The sequence below is a fragment of the Oncorhynchus tshawytscha genome, linkage group LG16 (assembly GCF_018296145.1).
Source record: "Oncorhynchus tshawytscha isolate Ot180627B linkage group LG16, Otsh_v2.0, whole genome shotgun sequence".
In the NCBI taxonomy this organism is placed as follows: Eukaryota; Metazoa; Chordata; class Actinopteri; order Salmoniformes; family Salmonidae; genus Oncorhynchus; species Oncorhynchus tshawytscha.
Genome location: NC_056444.1, coordinates 88,197,396 through 88,208,642, shown reverse-complemented (window position 1 = coordinate 88,208,642; position 11,247 = coordinate 88,197,396). Strand labels below are relative to the sequence as shown.

At 51.2% G+C, this 11,247-nt stretch overlaps 1 protein-coding gene across 1 annotated transcript in view; it reads left to right on the top strand.

Annotated features, from left to right (window-relative positions):
* Window positions 1-1,619: 1,619 nt before the first annotated feature.
* LOC112238935 (leucine-rich repeat-containing G-protein coupled receptor 6) overlaps window positions 1,620-11,247 on the top strand; it is a 77,717-nt gene continuing 68,089 nt past the window's right edge. Inside the window, 1 exon segment of the mRNA XM_042299867.1 lies at window positions 1,620-2,135. Within this exon segment, the coding sequence (XP_042155801.1) occupies window positions 1,936-2,135 (200 nt within the window). The 5' untranslated portion in view covers window positions 1,620-1,935.

Sequence of the window (11,247 nt, the reverse complement as noted above, 5' to 3'; positions counted from 1 at the left end):
TCTCACCCCTCTCACCCATCTCTCACCCACCTCTCACACCCACCTCTCACCCACCTCTCACCCAGATCTCACCCACCTCTCACCCACATCTCACCCCACACACCCTCTCACCCATCTCTCACCCCACACCCTCTCACCCATCTCTCACCCACCTCTCATCCCCACACCCTCTCACCCACCTCACCCACCTCTCACCCCCACCCCTCTCACCCATCTCTCACCCACCTCTCACCCACCTCTCAACCCACACCCACCTCTCCCCCCTCTCACCCCCCTCTCACCACATCTCACCCTCTCCTCCCGCCTCTCACCCACCTCTCCCCCCCATCTCACCCACCTCTCAACCCACACCCACCTCCTCCCCTCTCTTCACCCACCTCTCCCCCTCTCACCCACCTCTCCCCCCTCTCACCCCCTCTCACCCACATCTTCCCCTCCTCTCACCCTCTCACCCCCCCCCATCTCCCCCCATCTCACCCACCTCTCACCCTCTCTCCCACCTCTCAACCACCTCTCAACCCAAACCCCTCCTCTCACCCACCTCTCTTCCCCTCTCACCCACCTCTCACCCCCTCTTACCCACCTCTCTTCCCCTCTCACCCATCCGCTCACCTCTCCCCCCACACCCGCCTCTCACCCACCTCTCACCCGCCTCTCACCCGCCTCTCACCCGCCTCTCTCACCCACCTCTCAACCCACACCCACCTCTCACCCCATCTCACCCATCTTGCTCCCTCCTCTCACCCGCCTCTCACCCACCACTCACCCTCCTCTCCCCCATTTCACCCACCCCTCTCTTCCCCTCCTCACCTCTCACCCACCTCTCACCCCCACCCACCCTCACCCTCTCTTCCCACCTCTCACCCCACACCCACCACTTCACCCTCCTCTCACCCACCTCTCAACACCCACCTCTCACCCCCACTCACCCACCTCTCACCCACCACTTCTCTCTTCCCTCCCCCCTCCTCTCTCTTCCCTCCTCTCCCTCCTCTCTCTTCTTCCCCTCTCTCTCTTCCCCTCCCCCTCCTCTCTCTTCCTCCTCCCCCCTCCTCTCTCTTCCCCTCCTCTCCCCTCCTCTCTCTTCCCCTCCTCTCCCCTCCTCTCTCTTCCCCTCCTCTCCACTCCTCTCTCTTCCCCCTCTTCCCTCCTCTCTCTTCCCCTCCTCTCCACTCCCTCTCTTCCCCTCCTCTCCACTCCTCTCTCTTCCCCTCCTCTCTCTTCCCTCCTCTCCCTCCTCTCTCTTCCCCCCCCCTCTCTCTTCCCCTCCTCCCCCTCCTCTCTCTTCACCACCTCCCCCCTCCTCTCTGTTCCACTCTTCGTCCTATTTTCTCCCTCCCAGACTCAAAGAGAAAGGGATCTAGGGCCCTCCCCTCATCTGAAATGTTCCAGCCCAGCTCCAAAACTTTGAGCCAATCAACACAGCACATTCAGAGCTGATGAACTCACTATACAATAGGTACATGTTTCAAAAAGAGAGAGAGAGAGAGAGAGAGAGAGAGAGAGAGAGAGAGAGAGAGAGAGAGAGAGAGAGAGAGAGAGAGAGAGAGAGAGAGAGAGAGAGAGAGAGAGAGAGAGAGAGAGAGAGAGAGAGAGAGAGAGAGAGAGAGAGAGAGAGAGAGAGAGAGAGAGAGAGAGAGAGAGAGAGGTGGGAGGCAGATTGATAAAGAAGAAGAGATAGAGCAGACGGAGAAGGCAACCAAGAGATGTGTTATGCAAACTATGGGACCTAACTGCTGACTGGTATACCAACTGGAGAGAGAGAGACTGACAAGACTGGAGAGACTGACAGAGAGAGAGAGAGACTGACAAGACTGGAAAGACTGACAGAGAGAGAGAGAGAGAGAGACTGACAAGATTGGAGAGACTGACAGAGAGAGAGAAAGGGGAGAAAATAATAAATGATCAGTCTGTGAGAGAAGGACAGAAAGAGAGATGCTGTGTGTGTTGATGGTGCTGTGCTGGTCGTGGGGTGTGTTGGGGTACGGGCGCGGGGGGCAGAAGGACTCATCGGGGGCAGGACTGTGCCCTTCTCCGTGTCAGTGTGAGGAGGATGGTATCTTTGTTCTGGCGGACTGTTCTGAACTGGGACTATCAGCTGTACCTGACAACCTCAGCCACCTAACTACTTACCTGTAAGTACACTACAGTATGTATCTATATTTACCCTACCTCCTACCCACTCTACCCTACCCACTCTACCCTACACCCTATCTCCCTACCCTACCCCCTCTACCCTACCCACTCTACCCTACACCCTACCCCCTCTACCCTACCCACTCTACCCTACACCCTATCTCCTCTACCCTACCCCCTCTACCCTACCCACTCTACCCTACACCCCTATCTCCCTACCCTACCCCCTCTACCCTACCCACTCTACCCTACACCCTACCCCTCTACCCTACCCCCTCTACCCTACCCCTCAGCCACCTAACCCTACCCCTCTAAGTACACTACAGTATGTATCTATTTACCCTACCTCCTACCCTACCCACCCTACCCTACCCCTCTACCCTACACCCTATCTCCTCTACCCTACCCCCTCTACCCTACCCCCCCCTCCCCTATCTCCACCCTACCCCCTCTACCCTACCCCTCTCCCCTACACCCTACCCCTCTACCCTACCCCCTCTACCCTACCCCTCCACCCTACACCCTATCTCCTCTATCCTACCCCCTCCTACCCTCCTACCCCCCCTACCCCCTACCCACCCTATCTCCCCTCTACCCTACCCCCTCTCCCCTACCCCTCAGCCACCCTAACTACTTACCTGTAAGTACACTACAGTACCCTATCTATATTTACCCTACCTCCTACCCCTCTACCCTACCCACTCTCCCCTACACCCTACCCCTCTACCCTACCCCCTACCCTACCCCCTACCCCCTCTACCCTACCCCCTCTCCCCTACCCCTCAGCCACCCCTAACTACTTACCTGTAAGTACACTATCTCCTCAGTATGTATCTATATTTACCCTACCCCCTACCCTACACCCTATCTCCTCTACCCTACCCACTCTACCCTACCCACTCTACCCTACACCCTATCCCCTCTACCCTACCCCTCTCCCCTACCCCTCAGCCACCCCTAACTACTTACCTGTAAGTACACTACAGTATCTATCTATATTTACCCTACCTTCTACCCACCCCCTCTACCCTACCCCCCTACCCTACCCCTACCCTACCCCCCTATCCCCTCTACCCTACCCCTCTACCCTACCCACTCTACCCTACACCCTACCCCTCTACCCTAGCCCCTCTACCCTACCCCTCAGCCACCTAACTACTTACCTGTAAGTACACTACAGTATGTATCTATATTTACCCTACCTCCTACCCCCTCTACCCTACCCACTCTACCCTACACCCTACCCCTCTACCCTACCCCCTCTCCCCTACCCCTCAGCCACCTAACTACTTACCTGTAAGTACACTACAGTATGTATCTATATTTACCCTATATTTGGATACAGACTACAGGACATCAGGTGACCTCTAGAGGGGCCGTTATACAGACTGCAGGACATCAGGTGACCTCTAGAGGGGCCGTTATACAGACTGCAGGACATCAGGTGACCTCTAGAGGGGCCGTTATACAGACTACAGGACATCAGGTGACCTCTAGAGGGGCCGTTATACAGACTACAGGACATCAGGTGACCTCTAGAGGGGCCGTTATACAGACTGCAGGACATCAGGTGACCTCTAGAGGCGCCGTCATACAGACTACAGGTGACCTGATGTCCTGCAGATGTCCTGTCCTGTCCTGCAGTCCTGGACAGTCCTCAGTCCAAACGGAGGCTGCTGTATTCATACTGACCCATCCAAGTGTTTATAAACACAGCGTTAGAGGACACACAGGCTCAAATGTCCCGACAACTTTCTCTGTGTCTCTCTGTCGTAACACCTCAAGAATCAGAAGAGCAGAATGTTTCAGTTCCTACTATATATTTCTCTATGATTTATGAAGAGAATTGTTACTTTAAGCAACTAGAAGGGTGTGTGTGAGGTGGTGTGTGTCATCAATAACATTTATTTATGAAGGATTTTTATATCAGCAGCCCCAAACAATAAGCAACGCAGATGTAGAACCACAGTGGCAAGGAAGACAAGAACTTAGGAAGAAGAGGAACTCGTCTCAGAGGGGCGGCCAGTCCCTTTCAGGCTTTGTAAGCGGAGATTACATTTTTTATTTGACCTTCAATTAACTAGGCAAGTCAGTTAAGAACAAATTCTTATTTTCAGGTTCAAATAACAAGTTCAGGGGCGGAACGACACCTTGTCAGCTCGAGGATACTAATCCAACGCTCTAACCACTAGGCTACCCTGCCGCCCTGATGATCAGAGTACATTAAGGCCAGATCCAGTGGAGGCTGCTGAGGGGAGGACAGCTCATAACGGTATCAACCACCGCGTCTTTGATGTGTATGATATCATTTCATTGAAATATTCCATCCATTATGACGAGCCGTCCTCCCCTCAGCAGCCTCCACCGGCCAGATCGTTCTCCCCGTCCTCCCCGTCCTCCCCTCAGCAGCCTCCACCGGCCAGATCGTTCTCCCCGTCCTCCCCGTCCTCCCCTCAGCAGCCTCCACCGGCCAGATCGTTCTCCCCGTCCTCCCCGTCCTCCCCTCAGCAGCCTCCACCGGCCAGATCGTTCTCCCCGTCCTCCCCGTCCTCCCCTCAGCAGCCTCCACCGGCCAGATCGTTCTCCCCGTCCTCCCCGTCCTCCCCTCAGCAGCCTCCACCGGCCAGATCGTTCTCCAAGATATTCAAACGTTCACAGATGACCAGCAGGTTCAAATAACAGTAATAATCACAGTGGTTGCAGAGGGTGCAAAGGTCAGCACCTCAGGAGGAAATATCATTCAGAGTTAGAGACAGCAGGTGCGGTAGAGAGAGACAGTCGAAAACAGCAGGTCCGGGGCAAGGAAGCACGTCTGGTGAACAGGTCAGGGTTCCATAGCCTCAGCAGCGTGACCAGATGGACTGGGGGGGGTGGGGGGGAGGGAGAGAGGGAGAGAGGGAGCGAGGGAGAGAGAGACTATTTATTGTTTATTTCACTTTGTATATTATCTGCCTCACTTGCTTTGGCGATGTTAACACGTTTCCCATGTGAATAAAGCCCCTTGAATTGAATTGAGAAAGACAGAGAGACACCTGATAAGACAGGAGAAATACTCCAGATGTAACAGACTAACTCCAGGCACATGGACTATTGTAGCATAGATACTGGGGGTTGAGACAGGAGGGGTCAGGAGACACTGTGGCCCCGTCCGACGATACCCGAGGACAGGGCCAACCAGGCAGGATATAACCCCACACACTTTGCCAAAGCACAGCCCCCACACCACTAGAGGGATATCAACAGACCCCTAACTTACTACCCTGAGACAAGGTTGAATATAGCCCACGAAGATCTCCTCCACTGCATGAGCCTGAGGGGGTGCAAAACTGGACAGGAAGATTGTGTGTGTGTGTGTGTGTGAGATGCTTTGAAAGACGCAGGCTTTGATACGAGATTAGAGAGAAGGAGCTGCCCAAGGGCTTGTGTGTGTTTTAGGAGAAAGCAAGCCTCTGGTAGGCAGAATGGAGAGGTGTTGTATGTACCTGCAGGTAACACCACCGTAATAAAACCGAGGCAGAGAGTGTAGCCCATATGATACCTGAGTATGAATCTGAGAGTTCTGCTGGTTTAAATTGAGCCAGAGCTTCTGAGAGTAGCTCACAGATACAATATATTTACTAGGATGTTATGGCTCGTGAAGGCAAATTTAATTTGGCACGTGCTTGGTAGACAACAGGACTAATAGTGACATGCTTGGTAAACAACAGGACAAATTGTGACATGCTTGGTAAACAACAGGACTAATAGTGACATGCTTGGTAAACAACAGGATTAATAGTGACATGCTTGGTAAACAACAGGACTAATAGTGACATGCTTGGTAAACAACAGGACAAATTGTGACATGCTTGGTAAACAACAGGACTAATAGTGACATGCTTGGTAAACAACAGGACAAATTGTGACATGCTTGGTAAACAACAGGATTAATAGTGACATGCTTGGTAAACAACAGGATTAATAGTGACATGCTTGGTAAACAACAGGACTAATAGTGACATGCTTGGTAAACAACAGGACTAATAGTGACGTGCTTGGTAAACAACAGGACTAATAGTGACATGCTTGGTAAACAACAGGACAAATTGTGACATGCTTGGTAAACAACAGGACTAATAGTGACATGCTTGGTAAACAACAGGATTAATAGTGACATGCTTGGTAAACAACAGGACTAATAGTGACATGCTTGGTAAACAACAGGACTAATAGTGACGTGCTTGGTAAACAACAGGACTAATAGTGACATGCTTGGTAAACAACAGGACAAATTGTGACATGCTTGGTAAACAACAGGACTAATAGTGACATGCTTGGTAAACAACAGGACAAATTGTGACATGCTTGGTAAACAACAGGACTAATAGTGACATGCTTGGTAAACAACAGGATTAATAGTGACATGCTTGGTAAACAACAGGACTAATAGTGACGTGCTTGGTAAACAACAGGACTAATAGTGACGTGCTTACTTTTTCTCCCCCACTCTACTCCCCCTCCTCACCCACTCTACTCCCCCTTTTCCCCTACTCTACTCCTCTCCCCCTCCTCTCTTTCCCCCTCCTCCCCCACTCTACTCCCCCTTTTCCCCTACTCTACTCCTCTCTCCCCCTCCTCCCCCACTCTACTCCCCCCCTCCCCCCACTCTAATCCCCCTTTTCCCCCACTCTACTCCTCTCCCCCTCCTCTCTTTCCCCCTCCCCCCCCACTCTACGCCCCCATCCTCCCCCACTCTACTCCCCCTCCTACCCCACTCTACTCCCCCTTTTCCCCTACTCTACTCCTCTCTCCCCGCTCCTCGCCCACTCTACTCCCCCTCCTCGCCCACTCTACTCCCCCTTCTCCCCCACTCTACTCTTCTCTCCCCCTCCTCGCCCACTCTACTCCCCCTTCTCGCCCACTCTACTCCCCCTTTTTCCCCTACTCTACTCCTCTCTCCCCCTCCTCGCCCACTCTACTCCCCCTTTTCCCCCACTCTACTCCTCTCCCCCCTCCTCCTCTCTCCCCCTCCTCACCCACTCTACTCCCCCTTCTCCCCCACTCTACTCCTCTCTCCCCCTCCTCGCCCACTCTACTCCTCTCCCCCTCCTCACTCTCCCCTCCTCGCCCACTCTACTCCCCCTTCTCCCCCACTCTACTCCTCTCTCCCCTCTCCTCGCCCACTCTACTCCCTCCTTTTCCCCCACTCTACTCATCTCTCCCTCCTCCTCCCCCACTCTACTCCCCCTTCTTCCTCCACTCTACTCCCCTCCCCCATGCTCTCTCCTCGCAAATCAAACCAAAATCAAATCAAATTTATTTATATATATCATTTATTTATATAGACCTTCTTTCATCAGCTGATATCTCAAAGTGCTGTACAGAAACGCAGCCTAAAACCCCAAACAGCAAGCAATGCAGGTGTAGAAGCACTGTGGCTAGGAAAAACTCCCTAGAAAGGCCAAAACCTAGGAAGAAACAATGAGAGGAACCAGGCTATGAGGGTTAGCCAGTCCTCTTCTGGCTGTGCCGGGTGGAGGTTATAACAGAACATGGCCAAGATGTTCAAATGTTCATAGATTACCAGCATGGTCAATTAATAATAATCACAGTGGTTGTCGAGGGTGCAGCAGGTCAGCACCTCAGAAGTAAATGTCAGTTGGCTTTTCATAGCTGATCATTCAGAGTATCTCTACCGCTCCTGCTGTCTCTAGAGAGTTGAAAACAGCAGGTCTGGGAGAGGTAGCACGTCCGGTGAACAGGTCAGGGTTCCATAGCCGCAGGCAGAACAGTTGAAACTGGAGCAGCAGCACGACCAGGTGGACTGGGGACAGCAAGGAGTCATCAGGCCAGGTAGTCCTGAGGCATGGTCCTAGGGCTCAGGTCCTCCGAGAGAGAGAAAGAAAGAGAGAGAATTAGAGAGAGAATTAGAGAGAGCACACTTACATTTCCACAGGACACCGGATAAGACAGGAGAAATACTCCAGATATAACAAACTGACCCTAGCCCCCCGACACATAAACTACTGCAGCATAAATACTGGAGGCTGAGACAGGAGGGGTCAGTCTGCCCTCCTTTTCCTCATGATAAGCTGTAGACCACACTATCTACCTAGAGAGTTTTCATCTGTATTTTCCGTAGCTGTTTAGTCAGAGTCAGAGGCACTAAGACAGCATTGAATGAGCTGTATTCCACCAATAGCAAACACTCACCCAGACAGCATTGAATGAGCTGTATTCCACCAATAGCAAACACTCACCCAGACAGCATTGAATGAGCTGTATTCCACCAATAGCAAACACTCACCCAGACAGCATTGAATGAGCTGTATTCCACCAATAGCAAACAAGCTCACCCAGACAGCATTGAATGAGCTGTATTCCACCAATAGAAAACACTCACCCAGACAGCATTGAATGAGCTGTATTCCACCAATAGAAAACACTCACCCAGACAGCATTGAATGAGCTGTATTCCACCAATAGCAAACACTCACCCAGACAGCATTGAATGAGCTGTATTCCACCAATAGAAAACACTCACCCAGAGAGCATTGAATGAGCTGTATTCCACCAATAGCAAACACTCACCCAGACAGCATTGAATGAGCTGTATTCCACCAATAGCAAACACTCACCCAGACAGCATTGAATGAGCTGTATTCCACCAATAGCAAACACTCACCCAGACAGCATTGAATGAGCTGTATTCCACCAATAGCAAACACTCACCCAGACAGCATTGAATGAGCTGTATTCCACCAATAGAAAACACTCACCCAGACAGCATTGAATGAGCTGTATTCCACCAATAGCAAACACTCACCCAGACAGCATTGAATGAGCTGTATTCCACCAATAGCAAACAAGCTCACCCAGACAGCATTGAATGAGCTGTATTCCACCAATAGAAAACACTCACCCAGACAGCATTGAATGAGCTGTATTCCACCAATAGAAAACACTCACCCAGAGGCGGTGCTCCTAGTAGCCGGAGACTGCCAGTGTTACAAGCCTACCAGACGAGCTAAACTACTTCTATGCTCGCTTCGAGGCAAATAACACCGAAACGAAAGCGCCAGCTGTACAGGAAGACTGTGTGAGCACGCTCTCCGCAGCCGATGTGAGTAAGACCTTTAAACAGGTCAACATTCACAAGGCTGCGCAGGGCCAGACGGATTACCAGGATATGTACTCCGAGCATGCGCTGACCAACTGGCAAGTGTCTTCACTGACATTTTCAACCTCTCCCTGACAGTCTGTAATACCAACATGTTTTAAGCAGACCACCATAGTCCCTGTGACCAAGAACACCAAGGTAACCTGCCTAAATGACTACCGACCCGTAGTACTCACATCTGTAGCCATGAAGTGCTTTGAAAGGCTGGTCATGGCTCACATCAACATCATTATCCCAGAAACACTAGACCACCTTCTAAGTTTGCCGATGATACAACAGTGGTAGGTCTGATCAACGACGAGACAGCCTATAGGGAGGAGGTCATAGACCTGGCTGCGTGGTGCCAGGATAACAACCTCTCCCTCAACGTGATCAAGACAAAGGAGATGATTGTGGACAAATGGAAAAGGAGGACCGAACACGCCCCCATTCTCATCGACGGGGCTGCAGTGGAGCAGGTTGAGAGCTTCATGTTCCTTGGAGTCCACATCACCAACAAACTATCATGGTCCAAACACACCAAGACACTCGTGAAGAGGGCACAACAAACCTATTCCCCCTCAGTAGACTAAAAAGATTTGGCATGGGTCCTCGGATCCTCAAAAGGATACAGCTACACCATCGAGAGCATCCTGACTGGTCGCATCACTGCCTGGTACGGCAACTGCTCGGCCTCCGACCGCCAGGCACTACAGAGGGTAATGCGTATGGCCCAGTACCGGTACCCCCTGTATATAGCCTCCACATTGACTCTGTACCGGTACCCCCTGTATATAGCATCCACACTGATTCTGTACCAGTACCCCCTGTATATAGCCTCCACAATGAATCTGTACCGGTCCCCCTGTATATAGCCTCCACATTGACTCTGTACCAGTACCCCTGTATATAGCCTCCACATTGACTCTGTACCGGTACCCCGTGTATATAGCATCCACACTGACTCTGTACCTGTACCCCTGTATATAGCCTCCACATTGACTCTGTACAGGTACCCCCTGTATATAGCCTCCACATTGACTCTGTACCATAACACCCTGTATATAGCCTCCACATTGACTCTGTACCGGTACCCCCTGTATATAGCCTCCACATTGACTCTGTACCGGTACCCCCTGTATATAGCCCCCACATTGACTCTGTACAGGTACCCCCTGTATATAGCCTCCACATTGACTCTGTACCATAACACCCTGTATATAGCCTCCACATTGACTCTGTACCGGTACCCCCTGTATATAGCCTCCACATTGACTCTGTACCGGTACCCCTGTATATAGCCTCCACATTGACTCTGTACCGGTACCCCCTGTATATAGCCTCCACATTGACTCTGTACCGGTACCCCCTGTATATAGCCCCCACATTGACTCTGTAATGATACCCCCTGTATATAGCCCCCACATTGACTCTGTAATGATACCCCCTGTATATAACTCTGTACCAGGTCAATGTGGAAGCTATATACAGGGGGTATCATTACAGTATATAGCCTCCACATTGTTATTTTACTGCTGCTCTTTAATGACTTATTACTTTTATTACTTTTGTTACTTTTATTTCTTATCTGTATTTTTTTAAACTACATTGTTGGTTAGAGGCTCGTAAGTAAGCATTTCACTGTAAGGTCTACCTGTTGTATTCGGCGCTTGTGATTTGAGGTCAAGACCCTGGTGAGGACGACGAGCTTCCCCGAGATAGTTTCAGATTTTTTTTGCAATAATTCTTCCGGTTGGCTGGTCTCAGACCGTCCCTCAGGTGAAGATGCTGTATGTGGAGGTCCTGGGCAGGTGTGGTTACACGTGGTCTGCGGTCGTGAGGCCGGTTGGACATACTACCACATTTCCAAAACGACTTTGTTTTAGAGAAACATTTAGTTATCTGCCAACAACGGGTGGACATTCCTGCAGTCAGCCAATTGCACACTCCTTTAAAACTTCTATGGCATTGTG